Genomic DNA, 22,330 nt, shown 5'->3' on the forward strand with positions numbered 1-22,330 from the left:
CACCAACCCAACCACCATCTTTCTCGCTTTTTATTTATTTTTTTCTTAAAAAAAAAAAAAAATCTGTTTCGCTTTTTATATAAACCTCTCATTCATACCTTCCTTACTCACCTTTCCCTCAAATCAAAATCCTTTGCTCTCTGAAACCAAAAACCAGAAATCATGGCTGACACCAAATCGCACAGTAACTTTGTAATCTCTGACAACAAAAAACGAACTGGGTCCGATGATTTCGACGACAGCAACAACTTCAGGACCACAAAGAAACAAATGCAATTCCCATCGTACACGCACGACGACCCCGCGGCGTCTCTAGCGGCGGCGCGCCACGAGTTCGGGGAGCACGGCGGAGTGAACATGTCAATCGAGGCCTCAGCAACCTTCACAGTGATGGAGCCAGAAACCATGCGCAGAATGTTCTCCGGCGAGCTCGGCCCAGACCGTGACTTCTTCATCTACAGCCGCCACTTCAACCCGACTGTGTTGAATCTCAGCCGCCACATGGCGGCGCTGGAATTCACCGAAGCCGCGTACTGCACCTCGAGCGGCATGGCTGCGATCAGCTCGGTTCTCTTACAACTGGTCAGCAGTGGGGGCCACATGGTGGCTTCTAGAGCACTTTACGGTGGGACCCACGCTTTGCTGACTCACTTTCTGCCTCGAGCTTGTAACATAACGACGACGTTTGTGGATATAAACGATTTGGAGATGGTGAAGAATGCGATGGTTTTGGGACAGACAAAAGTGTTGTATTTTGAGTCAGTTTCGAATCCGACACTGAGTGTGGCTAATATTCCGGAGCTGAGCCGAGTAGCTCACGAGAAAGGTGTTAAGGTTGTGGTCGATAATACTTTTGCTCCGATGGTTATCTCTCCCGCTCGGCTCGGCGCCGATGTTGTGGTTCATAGTATCTCCAAGTTTATTAGCGGTGGGGCCGACATTATTGCAGGTACGTTAAAACTAGTAATTTTCTTTTTTGGGAGGATATAATAAAAGTTTTTTTTTTAATAGAATAGTAAAAATTGTTAAAAGGTTGTTTGTTTGTTTGTTTTTTTTATATAAACGATTTGGAGATGGTGAAGAATGCGATGGTTTTGGGACAGACAAAAGTGTTGTATTTTGAGTCAGTTTCGAATCCGACACTGAGTGTGGCTAATATTCCGGAGCTGAGCCGAGTAGCTCACGAGAAAGGTGTTAAGGTTGTGGTCGATAATACTTTTGCTCCGATGGTTATCTCTCCCGCTCGGCTCGGCGCCGATGTTGTGGTTCATAGTATCTCCAAGTTTATTAGCGGTGGGGCCGACATTATTGCAGGTACGTTAAAACTAGTAATTTTTTTTTTTGGGAGGATATAATAAAAGTTTTTTTTTTTGATAGAATAGTAAAAATTGTTAAAAGGTTGTTTGTTTGTTTGTTTTTTTTTTTTTTACCTGTCCTTTTGGTAACTCTTTAATTAACGGTTGGAAATTTTAATCAGAAACACCGGTCACACACAAACTATATTTTAGTATTATTTTGGTCATTTTTAAGGAATGTGAGCTAGAAATTATATAATATAAAAATAAAATTTTAATTATGTAAAATCAAAGCAGACTAAAATTCAATTAAAAAAATCTTAAACAATGATGTGTTAAATTTTATGTTTTTTTAATAGCTTGCATGTTAAAATAGTAGATAAGATGTTAGGTATATTATTAAGTAGTATGTTAAAGTCGGAAAAATTATTTTTTAGGGCACTACATATACATTTGGATAGTAATGAAATAGTCCGCGTCTGCGTTTTCCTCCTCTCTCTCTCTCTCTCTCTTTTTTAAAATTAAGGAGCATGTGCTATCTCTTGTCATTGGGTCTTGTGCACTGTGCACAGAACTCACTACCTCTTTGACAAGCTTCTACCTCCACTGAATTGGCACTGTTTAGTAGATCCGTGCACTGTTTACGAAACTTACAAATCTTTTTTTTCAGCAATTTTTCATTAAAAATGGATCTCACAGTACTATTTAAATGATATGACTTTAGTATTTTCAGTTTTCAGTAAAATAAGTAGTATTCAAACAGACTGTACATGCTAGTGTTCTTATTTTCAACCTAAATTGTAAAAGAAAAAATTATATATATTTTGCACTATAAAAAATAATTTTACCTATTTTACAAGGTCATTACAATTTTTATTAAAAATATTTATAAAAAAAATTCTTTCTATAAAAAGTTCGTAAAAATGGTACTATCAACTTTTTTGACCACGTGGTTAATGGTGAATGAGGGAATCTAGTACATTGATCTCGGGCACAGGGTTTTTTTTTTTTTGATAGGCAGGCGCAGGGTTAAGACTAAAGAGTGTCCATCAAAAGTTGTGTAGCGTAGTGTGTGTACTGTGGCCTTTTCGATGCTGCCCACGGGACATTATTTGATTCATGTGGTTGTGTTAGTTTCACCTCGTGAATGATACTGTCTACCTTTACTTTGCAAAGCTGCCACGTGTTTATACTTTTATGTTTTATGCCGTTCTTGTTTTGTTTTGTTTTTTAATTTATTTTTTCTGTTTTTAATTTTTATAGGATATTTTAGCCGTAGGCCATTTGGTTTATCTAAGCAACGTGTGGTTCTTTTATTTAAGTGATGTCAGGAATATCAATATTACATATTTTATGATATAAAATTTACAAATTGATACGTTAAAAGAAATGGTTTTTTCCTTTTCTTTTTCACAATTGAAATTTGTGAAACAATTTTAAAATCTCACTTATTCAAAATGTACTTTAAAAAAAATAACTGAAAAATAAGTTGATTGTTTTATCAAATGAGTACTAAACAACTGACAGCTCCTCAATGGGAAAACATGGGTTCTTTTTTTCCTCATATGTTTGTTGATGTACATTATATAAGTATAATATCCACAATTTGACTTGTGATATTAATATTTTTATTTAAAATTTAAATGTGAAATGGACGATGTTTATAGATTAGCACAAAAGGAGGGCGTGAAATGGTATTTGGTTTTTTTTTTTTTTTTTTTTTTTCCTTTCGCTCCTGTGGAAAGATATAACCATACATGTGATGTGTTAGGAATTCTAATTAAACTTGGCTTTGTTTCTTTGTGCATTGGCCTTTCGTATCAAGTCAGATTTGGGTTACTTGGGTACTGTCGTATTATCGGTTTAGAATATTCTGGATAAGTTTTAAGTATCATATTGTAAAAAGCAGTAGAAGGATTTGTTCCACTTGGGTGGTTTAACTCTTTAACATATAAGATCTGATTTATTGAAAGCTCTTTGTAAAAAGAGATTCATCTGTATTCTTGTCATCTACAATAATGATGATAAATGCCCACACTTAATTGATAAGCCCAAATCCACCAACCAGTAGAGTCCAGCATCTTGGTATCTTCGACAGAATTCCCATGTAGGACCAAGTTTATTACTCTATATTAAAATTAAAATTAATTGATGTGACTTTATTTCTTGTCAAGTGAATAGAAAGCTTTTGTCACAAATTATTATCGAAGCAAATGATGTGATTATCAACTTCTATTTGAAACTTAGAAATTTATGCATGTCTTGTGGAATTTTATGCTTGCCATTATCTCATGTTGTGGTCCTCATCACAATATGTAATTTTCAAGTGTGGGCCTGGTGTACAAATTTCACTGCTCATTCCTGAAATTTATTGTATTTGTCATGTGTTTTCTTAGGAAAAGTAGCTTTTATGATGCAAAAGACATGCATGATGTTTTGCCCCATTTTTTCTTGCTTTTGATGTCTCCTTGATGTGCCTAATTTATCAATACTAGTATTATGAAAATAATATTATTATTACTCTGCATTTTTGGTGTGATGGTCACCTTTGACAAAAATTATCCCATGCATTTGACATATAACTATATAAGTATCTCTCATAATATGTGACTGTACGTACAGTCACAAAAAATCCAAATATGGTGAGAAGGATACTTCATATATATTTAGAAGATGCAAAAGATACCTTCTCGACTCTACAAATTTGAGTACGTATTAATGCATTCCAACATTCCAATGACAATTGGCAGGAGCTGTGTGTGGGCCTGCAAGTCTTGTGAACTCCATGATGGACCTCCACCAAGGGACCCTTATGCTTTTAGGGCCAACAATGAATGCCAAGGTTGCCTTCGAACTATCAGAGAGGATTCCTCACTTGGGCCTAAGAATGAAGGAGCATTGCCACAGAGCATTAGTTTTTGCCACAAGGATGAAAAAGCTGGGCCTTAAGGTCATCTACCCGGGCCTTGAAGATCACCCAAATCACAATCTATTGAAGTCCTTCGGCAATAAGGACTATGGGTTTGGTGGGCTTCTCTGTGTTGACATGGAAACTGAGGAAAGGGCTAACCGGTTGATGAACCATTTGCAAAACACCACTCAGTTTGGGCTCATGGCAGTTAGCCTGGGATACTATGAGACCCTCATGTCTTGCTCTGGAAGTAGTACTAGTAGTGAATTGAATGCTGAGGAGAAAGCACTAGCTGGAATTTCACCAGGCTTGGTTAGAATGTCCATTGGATACATTGGGACATTAGAGCAGAGATGGAGCCAACTTGAAAAGGCACTTTCAAGAATGCAGGATTCGGCTACATTCAATAAATACTGAACATTTTCACATAACCAATGCTGGAATAAGCTGTGGTATAGTTTATGTTGGTTGTTTCATGTAAGAATGGGTCCTTCTAGTCTGTTTTTTCAGGTGTGGATATTAAATAATGGCTTTTCCAGTGGACAGGGCATAATGTTTTATTAGTTTGTCATGGCACGGACTTCAAGTTCAATCAATTGCCTATAGTAAACGAGTTTCCCCAAACTTCATTTAATGGGCTTGATTCTGACCTGCTTGAACCCTTTTCATGAAGCCCACAGAAAAATGTTTCTGTTAAAGCCGTCGCCGATATTCATAGGCACACACAAACGGGCCTAAAGCTTTGGGCCTACAACTAATTGAACTAACCTTTTTTTTTAATCCAAGCTCTTGATTATAAATGTGCACCATGATAATCTAACCCACCCACAAGCCACAAACCAATTATCCCGAATTGAAAACGATCCTAACTTATGAATTGTCGTGCATGGTGGTGCACGTGTTTTTTGAATTAATTAATAACAAAGGCATACTTAAATTTGGCGAGAGAGCACAAGCTCAAGTTCCTAATCTTTTTAGGAGACTCCAAAATTCTTATTGCCCAGTTCATCAAAACTACTCAAAGTGGTATATCAAAATGATAATAGCAAATGTCAAGTCATCCAACTCCCTCATTTATTTGGATTTTTTTTTATTCACACAAATATGACTTATACTCGTAAGTTTTAGTTAGCTCAATTGATAAAAAAATTTGTTGTAAAAGAAGCAATCATTATGAAATGAATGTCATAAGCCTTCTCCATCTAAAAAAAAAGTGACCTACTTTTACTCTCTTTTGTAAATTGGAATAAGCCTTCTCCATCTCCTACCTACCTTCTTGGATCTTTGGTCCTAAGGAAAGTGATGGGCCAAGCCCTATCTTCCTCTTTTCTTTCAATGAAATATATTAGACAGCTAGTCTTTAGTTATGATCTTCAACGTTGGAATCTCGAAGGCTTGGGCTTTTGACCTTACATTTCCAATGATGCAGGCCAGCCCATGCTACGCAGCATATTACAGCAACGGGGCTTTTGAGCTTCTTCTCCTTTCTTTTGAGTGATCCAAATTATTATTACCATTTCATTAAACCTAAAATGCTTTTTTGCACTAGTTTCTTGTTATAACTTATAACTCAATTAATTAAAAAAATTGCCCTCGATTAAGAGATATGAGTTCAAATCCCAACTATACTAAAAATTAGTTGATAACTTGGCCTGATGATAAGACTATCATAAGAGAACAATTATCATAAACTGGAGGCTATAAATTAAAATTTATCATATCAAGCAATAGCATTGTAGCACAAATGACACTTTTTGGTTTTCTATTGGAGACATCAATAATTCAATTCCCCCACACACAATTATCAAATTATAAAATAAATAAATAAAATTTCTTATAATCTCTCTTCATTAAAAAAAAAAAAAAAAATAGAGAGAAAAAAAAAATGCAGAAGCACTTCAGGTTTCCTTATTTTAATATTCACAAAACAAGAATCCTATGTAAGAGGATCTATCCTTGGCTGTAATAGCTGGCAACATTTTTTTCTTTCTTTCTGAGAATCATAATATCTAGCACCTTGACTCTTCCACTTACAGGCCACAGCATTAAAATATATATATATATATATAGGAAAAGAATCATTGCATTTATTCCTTTCCATTTTGAAACATAAATCATTTCCAAATCAAGAATTAATCTAATAAGAAAATCCAATATTCTTTGGAATCGTATCGTTCAGTCGGCAAAATTTCTGTTGAATATGCAATTACAATTTCCATTTTACAGAATAAACATAATCATGACAAAAGAAACCCCATCTAATTCTCGAATAAATAAATCCATTAGTCATGCAATGGAATTATTCAGTCAGAAATATTTCTTTTGAATATTCCATCCAAATTACTATTTCCCATTTGACTGACAATTGAAAGTGGGCATCGTTACCCATAAGGCAGGCACATATTCTGGCATTTAAATTGCCCAAAATCAATCTTGAGCCCAAATAGCCCACCAAGTTAATCTATCACATTATAAATTTATTCTTTTTATATGTATGTATGTATGTACAATAATTTTAAACTCAATTGCTCTCGTCATACGATCAAATTTGATTCTGTACCATCATTAAAATGACTTAATTTAGTTATTGAATAATTAATAATCGCTTGCTTGTTACTTTTAAGAAATGCAAAAATCGCAAATGTATTCTTTCAAATTCAATCTTATGCACGACCATATGTTTGCCACATGAATATTATTATTCTTAAAATAAGGATTTGTTTCAAAATTTGATTCTTGTTACGCTCTGTTGCTTATGGCATACTCAAACTATATTCATCAATAATAATGATTGTATATCCGGCCATTCTTTTTAGATTTTTTGAGATAGATTCTCTTTGACCATACCAATTAGTGGTGCCAAATGAGTGTATTTAGTTTTAAGTGAGAAAAAGGGAAAAAAAAAGTATATTTTAAAATTGGTTAGGTTCCTACTTACTCAGTGGTTTTCTTGCTCCAAAAATAAGTTGAAAATTATATTATGGAAACATTTGTTTCTTCAAAGTTTTTATTTTTGGAAAAAGAAAATCATTGATGCGAAACATCATTAATAAGGAAAATTTTCTTAAGTACTCTCGGAGTATGGAGAAATGGTATTCTTTTCTCTTACATTTGTGGTAGACCACACCATGAATTTAATCAGTAGACTCTACCATGAATGTGAGAGAAATGAGCACATTTCTCTTTGCTCCGAAAGTATTTAAAAATTACTCTTTTAATAAATCCAGACCAACCTAATAGATTAGACATTAATCTATGCTACCTAATCGATTCAAGTATTTAATTAGATCATTTAAGAATATACTTTAGCAAATCCAATTAAATATGATGAGTTCTTTATAAATTGTTCAATTGCAATTTTTTCCTTAAATGAATTATTTCTACTTTTTTGTGGAGATCTTCTAAATATGTGTCTTGATATTATTTTATTATTATCATTGCAAATTTCCCTAATTAATTGATTCTAAAAAATTCTTTAATAAGTAAGTTAAACTCAGCATTATTTTATAACTTATCATCTAGGTATTTGTTTGAAATTAACTTTATTATATATTATGGAATTTACTTGTAAAAATGAATTTCTTGAATTTGTTTGATTTGTGCTTAAGCTAAACGATGAAAAATTACCATGTCCCATTCCTTGGGGGATGAACTTAAAAAATAAAAATATGAAATAGAATAAAAATCCTTGACTTGAATGATCTTGTGTTAAGAGCGAAATTGGTTAAAGGTATGGGTCATAATTATTACGAAGAGCTCACATGGCCCAATTCTTTTATTTATTTTTCCAATAATAATTCTACAAACTACTACACGTAATATAAGCTTATTGCTTCAAGAAGCATCAATGATTGGTGAACTCATAATTTATTTTGCAACTCAAGAAGTATTCATCAATCCATATGTCAAAGTATGAAAAATGAAAGTTGGGTACCATAGTCACTCACTAGATATCGATAAATAATGGGGCATGTCATGACATCGTTAGGATCTCATATAGGGAAAATTATTGAATATTCCGGAAGTATTATAAATGTATACTCTCTCCTTTCACATGAATTGTAAGTTTCACCATAAATTTAATTAGTGGGACTTACAGTTATGTGAGAAGGGAGAGTACACATTTATGATACTCCAAGAGTACTCAATAATTACCCCTCATATAGGCCTTTAGATCTAGTCTATAAATGGACATTTATGAGCCTCTGAAATGTCTTTCATACCATGATCAATGGAAAATTTATCCTATAAATGTGGCTCACTATCGGGAAAAGAATTTAATAGCTTAATGATTGGTGTACAATATCAATTAATCATAGACTCCCCCCCACCCCCACCCCCTCCCTTCTAGTTTTTGGATCTAATTCTTCACAAAAGTAAGAAATTCTACATATTTTGACCAATTAAAAGTGAAAAATGGGGTTACTCACTTAACAAGAAGGGATAAAATTGAGTCAAAAGATTCCGATTCAAAATAAATTCACGAGGAAGCATGATTTGCTTAGGATCTAATCTTACAATTATAAATTTATTAGTCGATAAAAATTAGGGGTGGCAATTCGTGTTCGTGTGTCAGGTTTGTGTCGTATCAACTCATGAGTATTCGACTATATAGGTCAACACTAACTGACATGTTTATTAAATGGGTCAAAATTCTTCAACCCTAACACAACCCATTTATTAAACGGGTTAGTCGTATCGACCTGTTTATCAGATTTTATCAAAATGAAAAAAGAAAAAAAGAAAAAACAAACAAATGAATATTTTTAATATAAAATTCAGAATTAACAAGTACATCACAAATAATCATTCGAAACTAAAGCATATCCCAATATTACAAATAATCAATCACACTATGCCAAATAAAATAAATCACAACAACTAATAAGTTTATATACGTAGAGTTTGAAAGGTATATTGGTAAAATGTCATTTAATTAAACTAGTCAGACAGGTCAAACGGGTTCTATGTATTCAACACTAACCCAACCTGTTTATTAAACGGGTCAGCTATGTCAACCTGAATATGACACAAACCCATTAAACCTTAACCCATAACCCATAACCTACTAATTTCGTGTCGTGTCATGTCGTGTCGGATTCCCGAGTTGTGTCCAATTTTGCCACTCCTAATAAAAATACATGTTTGTAACTTAAGGAGATCATTTAAAAAAATTTTGCCCAAAAAAAAAAAATTTAATGAACTATAATCTTTTTTTTTTTTAATACAAGATAGAATTCTACTCTAACCTAATCTAAGTGTATATGTGTGTGAAGCTCCCTCTTGAAGACTTGAACCCCGACCCTTACCCCCCATACTCGACAAGCACTTATACTTGTGGAGTGATCATCGCACCAAGGGTGTGCGGTGGTAATGAACTATAATCTTTGTCTTATGCAAAGAGTGTTCAATAATTAATATTGCAATAAATATGTCATTTTATATCTTTTATTGTGAATATTTTACATGATTTTTTAAAAATTGATATTTCAAATTTTAATCTTTTTTAGAATTTTTTAAAAATATTCTTAATTTTTATTAAATTACATGTTTTGACTGGTAATTGACTTTCTAATTAAGCCGCTAATCCAATTATCCAAAACCCATATCAAATCAAATTCCGGCTGGCTATGGTTTTTTTTTTTTTTTTTTTGAGAAGACGGCTGGCTATGGTTTAATAACAAGAATTTTATTAATGTGTGCCCTAATTTTTATTTTTGCAAAATTTTTTATCGGGAATTGAAAAAGTATTGACAGCTTTTTCAATTTTCAAAAAAATATTTTTAAAAGTGGATGACTTAATGTGGCACACATTAACTGGACCCTAATAACAATAATGCCAAGATGTTGATCGCATGCTTCAATTAATAAGCTTTAAAAGTAAGTTAGAGTTAAATGCACCGGTTAGAGCACTGATGCGAGCCGAGTATATTTTGGACTTTTATTTTGGATTTAGTTTGCTAAAACGTGGTTATTTTAATTTTTCTTTTATACAATTACTGATGCGAGCCCAGTATAATAGTACAAAGCAATTTATAAAGATTTTGTCGGTCAACGACTGTACTAGGAGCTATGTATATTCATCTTGCCTATAGTACTTCTATAATCTTCAATAAGATCTTAACCTGTACTACATTTTTAACCTTCACAACTTTTTTTTTTTTTGGTAACCACACCAAGCTTTATCTGGAGAGAATCTATTGATATTTTACAGATGGTATCGGCAAAGACAAATGCATGTGTCATATATATCAAGATGACATATGCATTCGTAAAAGATATATATTTTGTAAATCTCACTAAATCTTGTTATCAGAAAACTACATTTTTAAAAAATCGATCTTTCATGCTTGGCACTTGGAGGTTGCAATTACGACAAATGCAGCAAAAGACTTTTGATTTGGACCCATCGAGGGTACCTAGCTATAGCTCATACAAAACAGAGAGCCTGATCAATCTATGTTGGAGTTAATGGACAAAATTATTAGCATGTAATGGACTTTTCACAGTACGTACCATTGCTTTCTATCCACGTGTTTTTCACATGCTATCGACTAGTTGTTCATGTTACGTGATTATCGTATTTAAGCTTTCAATAGAGCCAGAATTGACAACCAAAACAGATATACATGAAAAACTTATCATCACAATGGGATCCAAACTCATTAATAAGACGATGATATTGATAGCAATCGTTCCACAAGCACCACCAAGATCATGCTTTTTGTCATGCTATCTTTCTTTATGTCCTTTCTCTTCTTCTTCTTTTTTGTCATTCTTTTCTTTTTTATTTCTTCCAAGAATATTATGGATAATATGCTTAATGCATGCAATATAATTATGAACATATACAGCCCACGCTTAACCATTTTGAATTATATTAATATTTCGACGACCAACTTCTTTGATGTGTCACCCATGCATGCCTGAAAACAACCTTCTAGGAAAGAGAGAGAAATCAGTATTTTTTTTTTTTTTTTTGAAATAACCGATAGAATTTTATTAAAATGTGAAGTAAAGTACACGTATACAACTTAAAAAACAGGAACCCGAGCAAGAGCTTGTTCCCGATAATAGGACAAGAGAAATCAGTAATAAAAACAGAAAGAAGGAGGAAAAAAGAGAGAGAGAGAGAGAGAGAAGGGAATTAAACCCTTATGATCCTCTAATTATACCTAACTTTTTGATTAAGTCATCAGAGTGATTAATTCATCAACGATAGAGTCAATTTGATCCGGTCATTACGATAGTTCTGAATCAAAAGCCTCACATTTCTTCCTGTATGAGGACATTTCATGAATCTACCACAAAGCATTACTGATATGAGTGCCCAATTAATATTTAATGCACGTTTTTAACATTAACTTAATTGACATTGTTCCATTGGGCTGAGCATATTCTTGGCAATAACTTTCATTATCAGTTTTCAAAAATCTTATAACCTAGTGATTTTGTCCGATTCTTCACAACAAGAAATATAATTGAGGTTCAAATTCCCCCTTTGCATTTGTAAGAAAGAAAATATTATAGTATTCTTCTACCACTACACTTTTATTAGAACCTACTTTGTGGTATCCTTAGATTTTAACTACCCTAGCTTCTTTTTCTTCTTCTTTTTTTTCTTTCTTTCTTTCTGTTTTATTATTATTATTATTATTATCTTTTTTTTTTTTTTTAAGTAGAACCCTAGCTTCTTTAATTGAAAAGGAAATAATAAAGAAAACGATGTGAACATATTTTTGACAACTTGTCAACATGAAAATTTCTTTTGGGAGTAATTATTGGATACTTTTGGAGTAATATAAATGCGTACTTACTTCATGTGAAATAGGTGAGTATGCAATTATAGTACTTTGAAAGTATTCAATAATTTTGCTTCTTTTGGACACATGGCCTTTTGCTTTCCAGGTGGCATATATATATACTTTGGACACATGGCCTCCAATAAATTAAAAATCAGGTTGTCCATATCCAAAACTCCTAGGTTTCATGGAAACTATTGTGCACAAACCACTTCATTGTCTTACATGCGACATGTTAAATATTTTAATTCAAGGGTGGACTTCAATGGGAAATTTTTGTGAGGACCATGAGCCACTGAACAAACTTTTAGGAAATCATACTTGGTGAATTTTTGCACGTTTTCAAGTGTATAGGGCTCGATATTTGTCCTCCTCAATAGGGTCAAAAATTGTGTTGCGCAATGACATTGCCTTTGTCCATTTCTTTGGTTAATTAAGTCCACTTCTGAGTCAAGGCACTGTGTATATTTCATATATATGTAGATGCTTCGAATATTCTATGGATGCTTTCATGAAATTTTATTTTGCTTCAAATTATTGCACTTATTCAACAATACTTCAGCTGTGCTACAATGACTTAAGTATTTTTATTTCATACTAAAATTTGTCCACTATGAAAACGTTCGCAAAGTTATATATGCCCAAATGCCAACCAAGGAAGACGATAATTCTACTTCTATAAAATGATGAAAATACATTTTTTTTTTTTTTAAAATCTTTATCATGCAAGAAGGATACTTAATTTTTTGACAAACTATATATATAGAATATAATATAAGGGTGGCTTATGTTTTCCATTTTCATTTTTTGGTCGTGCAAGGAGAAGGTTGCCCTCAAAGGATGCTCATGTACAAATACATTAACAGCAACACTTCAAGACTTCCAGTACCTCATGGATGCCTCATTTCCAAAAATTATATCATGGTTTAAAAAATAAAAAAAAATACATATCATGCTAAGTGAGTTTATTCATAGTGGAGGTCAAATTTGATCACAAATCATTTATTCAACAATAAGGGTTCGTTTGAATACAGCTGAAAACTGAAAACTAAAAAATACTGTAGCAAATAATTTTTAAATATGTAAATAGTACCGTGAGACTCATTTTTAATGAAAAAGTTGCTGAAAAGTGAAGTTTGTGGATCCATGAACAGTGCACACTGTGCACTGTTTACGGGAAAAGTCAAATATTGCGGCTACTATTCATGAACAGTAGTCGCAACAGTGAATGAACAGTAAAAAATATTGGCCTGAAATGCGTGAAAAAAAAAAAAATGCTGAAACGCAAACATGCGTTTCAACTGTTTCAGCCCAATTCAAACGGGCACTACGAGATTTTACGAATTAAACCATGTGAAACCAGGAATGTTAATCGAAATGCAAACAACTAAAGTGTTAGAGAGGAATGTGAAAAGAATGAAGCAATGAATATGATAAGTATAAGTTTACATGGACAAGATTTAAACAAGCCATTGGGTGGGAAAAGATGAAAAATACAAGTCCAAGAAGCCCCAAACCTATTGTAGACTCATCTATTTGTAGAGCAAACAGATCAACTCTAGAATTAGTTAGAGTTCTCAAGTACATAAACCTTACATTCATTGTAATACAAATTTAGTAATAAAAATGTAATTGTTAAGGGTTTTCACTTAAAAACGTATTCCGTTAGCTTGAACCACGAAAAATTTGTGTTTCACTCTTTTTTTTCTTTCTTTCTTTCTTTTTTCCTCTTTCAGTCTCTCAATCAATCTCAATCAATCAACAACTTAGACAAGTATCAAGATATAATTTTGCCATTAGAAATTATTATAATACAATCTTGGGAATCACCTATTACTTTATAGCCAACTATGAGTATAATTGCATTTTGATAGTTGTCAAGATATAGTACTTCCAGGGTTTTGCATCCCTTTTGGTAATAATGGCATATAAAAAACGTTTAGGTGTGTTGTCAATTTCCACTAGTGATTAAAATAAATCACACAGAACACCTTAAATATAAATAAGAAGTCTTTTTACAAGAAAATTGTATATAGAAGATAATAGTTAAGTACAAAATCTATTTGTTATTAATCTGGATTGACGCTATAGCCGCTAAAAATTTGATCTTATACTAAATGTTTAAAACATAATGGGACCACATGTAGATGGGACAACAAGGATAGATTGGTTGGTTCTTTTGTACTTTCTCTTTCAGCCGCTAAAATCAGAACAAACAGAGTCAATCATATAAACAATGCTAGAGTGTTAGGATGATTTTTTTTTTTTTTTTTTTTTTTGAGATTTGACGTTATAGTTTATACCCTCTCATACTTGGAGGCTTATCATGAAAGACTACGTTTGCAAATTAATTTGAATCTAAATTTTTCTTTTTCTTGTGTAGGTTTATCTGATCATGTGGAGTAATTAACATGCTTTTATTTTTGCAAAAGAACACAATTCTACATCCCCAGAAAGTTGGATCGTTTGCTTATTTTCCCAACTTAATTGCCGTGTGTATGCTTAGTGAAGGCACATTTACTCTGAAATCATTTGTTGGGATAGCGAAAACTATGATATCATTTTGTTGTGCAATTGGTGCATACAAACTTGAAGATAATACACATACATTTAGCGGAAGTAGTACACATATATCAACGTTAAGTGCCCTTGTACCCACATATATGGAAGAGCGTTATACATTAGTAGAAACAAGACACACACATTATCATTAACAGCCTAGCTAGCTAATGATTCAACCTCAACATATTGAGGGTTATACATACATTAACCTTAATAACTGACAGCCTAGTAACTTAACACACAAATATATTAAGGGTTACATTTAGGTGAAGGATAATTAAGACAAACACCAGCATTTATACAACATATGCTGCCTATTTAATTATAACGTGCAAATTTCTCAGGTACGCCTTGGGTTCACCTTAACAGTAAGAGGGTTTGCCATTTCACATGAAAGCTTCAACACTTCAGAGAGATCCACTGGGGTTTGATCAGATTTCACCCACTCAAATTCATGCAACAAAGTTGCTACCCAAAAAGTCACTGTGGTCAAACCCAATGCCTTTCCGGGGCAAGTCCTCCGACCCGCCCCGAACGGAGCTAGCCTCAGATCCGACCCCATGACAGAAAACTCCACTTCAGCGTCCTTGCACACGAATCTCTCGGGCAAAAACTCGAGTGGGTCCGACCACACTTTTGGGTCTCTTGTAATAGCCCACATGTTAACCATGGCTGTGGTCCCAGCAGGCACATGATAGCCATCAACTATAGTATCCTCATTGGCCAAGCGGGCCCATGATAGAAGTGGGCCCGGTGGGTGTAGCCTAAGAACTTCTTTCACCACAGCTGGCAAGTAAAGCATGGATTGAATATCTGATTCTTTCAGCGGTCTTGATCTTCCCACGACTCGATCAAGCTCATCTTGCACTTTTGATTGGACATCAGGATGGAGTACCATCCTGGCTAGTATCCACTCAATCAAAACCGCTACAGTATCCGTTCCTCTGAAAATCATCTCCTGTAATGAAGAACCATTTAATGAATGAAGACAATAGTTAGCATTATATTAAACAATCATAATGGCTCTTTTAGTTGCTGAAACGTTGCAGTAAAATAAAAACGTTACTACCAAGAATCTTAACCCCATTGAAGCTACACTTTCCTAGTAATCTCAAAGTTTTTTTAGCACTAAAAATAGTAAAAAAATAACACGTTTGTCATGAATACATACTATAACTTAGGACAGGAATTCAACATCAAAAATAATATTGGAGATTCCCTTCTCTCTCACTTAGTACGTAATAGCAAATCTCACTGATCAAATTCATAGTTTGATTCACCATCTACGTGAACACGGGAGAAGAAATACTTTGTCAGTATGTACCTAATAATCTTTCGTAGGTATGTTCTGGAAGTATTTACTAATCTTTCGTAGGTAATACTGATTAATCTATTAAAATCCATTAACAAGCCTCATAACCAAAACATTTTGTAATGAAAAAAAGAAGAAGAAATATTCAGATAGAATAATATTGGAATATAGTGTTTGTTGCTTACCCAAAGTACAGCAACCATATCGGATTCAGAGAGTTTATCAGGCCCCTGAAGAGAGAGAAGAACGTCCACAAAATCATGGTTTCTTTGACCGGTTTGCTCTTTATGCTCCTGGATAATCCGGTTGACGAACCGGTTCACTCTAGGAACAATATTGGAGCATCTGAATCTGATTCCCTGAAGGTCAAGACCAGCAATCCAGGGAAGGTGATCAGACCAGTTGAGCTTTCCCAACAAGTCGTAACCTTCAGACACAAGCTGTCTCAGTTCCTCAGTTTCACTATCGAACTGTGAAAGGTCATAGTTTCGTCCAAACGTCGAGCACATCATGTTGTTAAGCGAAGCTCGTTTGAGTATGTCACGAACAGAGAACTCACGGCCAGAGCTACTACTATTACATGCAATCATGGTCATGGAAACCATTTGGGATGCGATTTTTGACCTCTGAACCTCAGAAGCGTTGATTTGTTTGATATTAAACAGGTGTGTGGAAGCGATTCTTCTCAAAGTTCTCCAATAAACCCCATAAGGAGCAAAACCAATCGCTCTGTTAAACATTAAACTGTAAGCGGACTCTTTCACTGGACGATCAGCGAAGACTGAGCTGTTCAAGATTTCTTTAGCTACGTCTGGATTGCTCGTTATGATGAAACGAGTTTCACCAACGCTAAAAGCCATGAGTCTCTTAGCGTTGCACCACTCAGCAGCTTTGGTTAGCTTGTGGTGAGCTAGGTTAATCATAAGGCTCATGCTTCCAATCACTGGAAGCCCACGAGGTCCTGGTATTGGCTTAATATTCTTAGCTGATGATCTCTTCCACCAATACTTTCCCCAAGCTGGGCCTCCAGGACAAAAAGCCCAGTAACACAAAGCCAAGGTCAGCCATGTTATGCAAAGAAAAACAACAGCCAAAATGGTGTATTCAGAAGAGAGAGCTTTGCATTTAGAAGCAAGAGCTAGAACCCACAAAGTATCAGCCTGTGTCTCCATGATAGAAGAGAGAAAAGAAAGGCAAGGATGGAATGGAGAGCAAGAATATGTGTGTCTGTGTGTGTGGGTTTCCTTATTTGGGTTAGACTAAGAAGTGGGACGTTCAAAGGTTTATATAGAGAGTAGTTAGGGGTAGTTTGGGGTTTGTTTGTTCAAAGCTCACAAAAGGCAGGGTAACCGTTAAAAACAAGGTAGCAAGGGTATGTGTTAATGTTATTGACCGTTTAACGGAAAATAATTGGCAGTTATAGAAATAGGTTTGTGGCGCCGCCTCCGCGTCGTAACGGAAAGGAAAGTGTAGTCCGTAGCAGTTTTTAGTGTGCGTGTGGGAGGCGCAAACGCACGTTTTTTTTTTTTTTTTTTTTTTTTTTTACTTATGTGCGTGTGGGAGGCGCAAACGCACGTTTTTTTTTTTTTTTTTTTTTTTTTACTTTTCTGCGTTTCAGACGAAATGTTTAATTTTTTACTGTTTATAGACTTATAAATTTTATTTTTTAACAACTTTTTCATTAAAAATTGATCTCACGGTACTATTCATACATTTAAAAATTATTTTGTTACAATATTTTTTAATTTTTCAATTTTAGTTTTCCGTTTTCAGCTGTATCCAAACAGACGGTACTGAATAGATAGATAGACACCCACCCACCCACACTTATTTAAAACGCGTGGAATATACCTCAAAATTTTTTTTTTTTTTTTGGTGGGGCAAAGGAGTAAGGAATATACCTCAATTGGTGGTGAAGGAAAATCTGTATAATATGGTAAGTTATTGTTTTATTTTTCTTTTTTAAAGCTTAAATGGTTAAAGTTGTTGGATATGGACTCTTTTATATAATTTTACACACTCACCAACTAAAATCGTGTTTTTGGGATTTGTGTAAAACTATGTAAAATAATTTATGTTTAATAAATACTATTCTTTTTTAAGAAAGAATAAAATTTTAATTTATAGTAAATATTAATTAGTATTTGGCGTAAGTATGAATTGAACTTCATTTCTCTTTACACGTTGAGTAAATTGAAACCTATAAATTAATGTGCATTTAATCAATGTTCCATTAAATTGTGTTTTTCTTTTTTTGAAAAAAAAAAGTTCATATTATACATTTAGAGTTCGTTTAGGATCTGCTTATTTGCTGAAACTAAAAACTTTTAGCAGATAGTTATTGTAGATAAATGTAAAAGTTAACTGAAATAGTATAGTGGAACTCATGAATAGTATTAAAAAGTGCAGTAGGACTCATGAATAGTAGCAAAAATAAACTAAATAGTTAAATAAGTTGGCAAAAATAATTTTTAACAAATGCACACTTAAGGGTTTGTTTGGGATCCGCTTATTTTGCTGAAATTAAAAACTTTTTGCTGAAAGTATTGTAGATAAAGATAAAAGTTAGATAAAATAGTATAGTAGAACCCATGAATAGTACCAAAAAGTATAGTAGAACTCATAAATAGTACCAAAAAGTACAGTAAAACCTATAAATAATAGCAAAAATAAGCTGAATAGTAAAATAAGTTGACAAAATTAATCATGTCAAATTGACACTTAGATAGTCATAAAATAAAAATAAAAAATGTAATTTTTTTAGAAAGAATAAAAAATGTAACTTGTAACTCATAATAATGTTTATTAATATTAACCTTTGATTTTGGAAAATAACTTAAATAGTCTCGGAGCATTGCTCCGGGACTATGTAAGAATTGCCCTTTGTTTTTAGGGCACTCCTTAATGAGACAATATGGAATGACAGGAGCTTTTCTCTCTTTTAAAATCTGGGCCCTCTTGCTTTTTGGCCCTGATGCATGACTAGAGATTGGGCGTGCAATCCCATGCTGTCCCAACTTGCAAGCATGTTGTGCTATTTCGTACGATTAGTCATTCTCTCATTGCGTAGTACCATAGCTTTTAAGTGAGTGAGTCTTGAGGTAGTAGACTAGTAGTCATGCTCTCATACTCATAGTGGTACCATAACTTCCGGTCGTTAAGTAATTAATTAATTATTAAAGTCTTTAAGAATTTCATCATGTAATTAATTAATATATACGTTTTCTAGTAGTCTAATGATGATTATAGATTACACAATGCGTAACTCTTCTTCATGCATCTCTCTAATATAACAGTTAAAGATACATTTTTGTTAACTCTCATTTTGGTAGATCAGATGAGCAAAGTATATGGTCTTGCAAGTTACATTACAATAATAGTGCCTTCAATTGATTTTTAATACATGGTTTTACAAATGGGTACGATCATGTTAATTACCTCTCAAAATAAGTAATTCAAATGGTGGTATTTGATTCCCTAGATTGAGTGTTTCAAATTTTACTTATTTTATTTAATGGAAAAATATGAAAATTATAGTAAAAATGAAATAATTTGCACTGTTAAAGCACAAAAGGAAAGTTATATGAACATGAGAAATCTTAATTCTAAAAGCTAGAATTCTTGATACTAGTTTAACTCATATTATCCAAGAAAAACAAGTTTATAACATATTGGCAAAAATAAACTATATCAAACAAGCATCAATTTTACAAATTATACATGCATGCACAAGCTTGAATTTAGGGTTGGATACTTGGATAGATGATCCTAACACTAAAACTTTGTGTTCATTGAATATTCTTTTGGAAATAAAAAGAGTTGACAGTCCAAGATTAATTAATCTCCCATAAATTAATTATTAAAAAAAAAATCTCCAAAAATTACAATCGACACAAAAGTTCTTAAATTTAAAATCTTCATATAACCGCATAGCAAATGTGTCTGATATTTATTACAATCAAACATAATATTCCATTCACACCTAATATCCCTTTCACATACATCTAAACTTGATACTCTTCAAAATCTGAAATAGATATAATATGGGGGGTGAGCTTGATAGCTCAGTAAGTAACCATTGTATCAAGCATAAATACCATAAAATAGATAAAATAAACTATTAACAAGACAAAATTCATAGGCTTAGAAATTATATCTCAGTTCAATTAAAATTAGACAAAACAATTGCAATGAATTCCAAAACGTCAAAAATTTCATTGGACTTCAAACGATACCCATACCCATATCCTATTAGATTTCATATTTTTTTACAATTTTTATGATTATGGTCACATTGTATCCCCATTACTAGGCCAAGAATCATGCATTGGAATCGTATTATTCCCTATGGGAAACTAGTTTTTGTTCATGTACAAGTAGTAAAACCCTCATAGCTGAATTTAAAGCATAGTCAAATTATACAAATAATTTTTAGACTTTGACCCGAGTTTTTTTTTTTTAATTTTTTTTTATAATTTTTAGAAACAAGCACAACACACCCGACTTTGATCCGAGTTTGAAGGAAATAGAAACTTTTTAAATAATCAATGGAATCAAATACATTTATAGTATTCAATAAAAAAAATTTCTTTAAATAATCGTAGCTAGAAAACTTAACCACAGAGAAAGGAAGAATTAATTAATACAACATTTTATTTGAAGTAAAATATAACTAGTTAAGAAAATTGTTATTTACCTTAAGTAATGCCTACTTCAAAAACTCTTACTCTTGCAATTCTTTAAGAACCCAACATAACTTAAAATCCCTCATAATTAATTGAATTACAAAAAAGGTGTAAACAAATACTAAAATAATTTGCCTTAGTGTTTAACTATTTTTTAATCACCAAATCAATAATAAAAAAGGAATTTGTAGAATGCTTACCTCAAGAATCTAAACATAATAATAATAATAATAATAATAATAATAATAATAATAATAATAATAATAATAATAATAATAATAAAAACCAAGTCTTCTTCATCTAAAATTATTTGAATAAAAAATAACTAATGATTTTAGAAGAGGCCTTTTGTGGAATCCTCCTCAGAAAGTCAAATGACCAACTTAATCCTTAAAAGATAAATTTGTCCCTGACTTCATTAGCACCGTTACTTTAGCCCAAACCCTTTTCTTCTCCTTATCTCAGACCCCAACCCTTTTCCTTTCTCTTCGTCAGGCCTTTGGCTCTTTCTTCTTCTTTTTTTCTCTCTCACCCACGATAGCTCCCTCTCTCTCTCTCTCACACACACACACCCATGGCGGCTAAAAACTCTCTCTTTCATGGCAGAAACCCATTTTTTTCCACTACCATCTTCCACTCTCTCTCCAAATCAGTGTCATGGAGACATTTGGCTAGGGATTTTTGAGTTTCGCATCACCACCATTGCTATTGTTTCTTTCCAATAGCTCTAATCTAGTGCCAAACGTGTTTGGGTATTCCTTTCTAGGTTTGGGTCTCTGTTTTTAGGTTTGGGTGTTTGTCTGTGTTTAGGTTTGTGTGCCAAATGTCAAGGGAATGTTTGGCAAAGACCCACAAGCTTTGACACCACCACTGATTGCTGCTGATCTCTATCCTCTTTCTCTGTTCTATTTTTTATTTATTTCTCTTTTGGTTTGGTTCTTTGTTGGTTTGGGTCTTGGTCAATTTAGGGATTGGGTTTTCTTATGTAACATAAGGATTTGGTGATTTTTGATTTGAGTTTGAAAGGGGGTTTGGGTATGGCCATTTGCAGATTTGTGGGTATTTTTTGATCTAGGGTTTGTCTCAAAATGACTCTAATATGATGGTTTTTTTGGTGTATGCATATGAATCTGTGTGTGTGATTGGTAATATGTGATGATTTTTGGGGGTTTCAGGTTTTAGAATTTATATGGCTATGTGTGTATCAGTGTATATTTGTGTTCTACGACATGGTATAGCTATGTAGTGTGATTTGTGCTCAAATCTATGCTCATGTTAGTGTAATCATAGTGAATAGAACTCAAAGATCTTAGCATGTAATAAACATTTACTGAGAAGAGAAAATATGAGAGAAGAGAGTGAAGAGAGGGTTCTAAGATGAGAAAGAGAAGAGTGAATAAAATGTGAGAATAAAGTAACTGTGCTAACCGGAGTCAAGGATAAAATTGTCTTTTAAGGACCAAATTGGTCATTTTTTTAAAGTGTTAAACTTAATTGATACTAGTATGTAACTCATGCTTATACACGGGAATGAAGAATCATAGCGGTGCTATTGATATTAGCATGGGTTATTAAACATATATGACATACTTTGACCAGTACATTTGGAGGTACTAAAATAGTATTTTTTTTTTTTTTGCAATTTTCATGATATTGATTACGCCCAGTTTCTCATTACATTACTATTATGTACATGATTTTGAAAATCACTATTGGATCTACATATACAATATCAATTCACAATTATTGTTTGTGAAATTCTA

General features: G+C 33.1%; 2 protein-coding genes across 2 annotated transcripts; one reads left to right on the plus strand and one right to left on the minus strand.

Annotated features, from left to right (window-relative positions):
• On the plus strand, nt 1-4,840 carry LOC112022176 (methionine gamma-lyase). Its single transcript, XM_024054753.2, has 2 exons — nt 1-949; nt 4,046-4,840. The coding sequence occupies exons 1-2, from the start codon at nt 163-165 to the stop codon at nt 4,621-4,623; spliced, it is 1,365 nt and encodes a 454-aa protein (XP_023910521.1). The 5' UTR covers nt 1-162; the 3' UTR covers nt 4,624-4,840.
• Nucleotides 4,841-14,617: 9,777 nt separating this feature from the next.
• Nucleotides 14,618-17,153, minus strand: LOC112022175 (cytochrome P450 78A9). The gene is made up of 2 exons (XM_024054752.2): nt 16,068-17,153; nt 14,618-15,528 (listed from the first exon to the last, which is right to left on the minus strand). The coding sequence occupies exons 1-2, from the start codon at nt 17,052-17,054 to the stop codon at nt 14,911-14,913; spliced, it is 1,605 nt and encodes a 534-aa protein (XP_023910520.1). The 5' UTR covers nt 17,055-17,153; the 3' UTR covers nt 14,618-14,910.
• Nucleotides 17,154-22,330: the final 5,177 nt, after the last annotated feature.

This window comes from Quercus suber, unplaced genomic scaffold (genome assembly GCF_002906115.3).
Source record: "Quercus suber isolate HL8 unplaced genomic scaffold, Cork oak 2.0 scaffold_45, whole genome shotgun sequence".
Lineage (NCBI taxonomy): Eukaryota > Viridiplantae > Streptophyta > Magnoliopsida > Fagales > Fagaceae > Quercus > Quercus suber.

Coding starts and splice junctions, on each gene's coding strand:
- LOC112022176 (XM_024054753.2), top strand. CDS start 163: ATGGCTGACACCAAATCGCACAGTAACTTTGTAATCTCTGACAACAAA. Junction 950..4,045: donor TGGGGCCGACATTATTGCAG/GTACGTTAAAAC, acceptor GACAATTGGCAG/GAGCTGTGTGTGGGCCTGCA.
- LOC112022175 (XM_024054752.2), bottom strand. CDS start 17,054: ATGGAGACACAGGCTGATACTTTGTGGGTTCTAGCTCTTGCTTCTAAA. Junction 15,529..16,067: donor ATATGGTTGCTGTACTTTGG/GTAAGCAACAAA, acceptor TCTTCATTACAG/GAGATGATTTTCAGAGGAAC.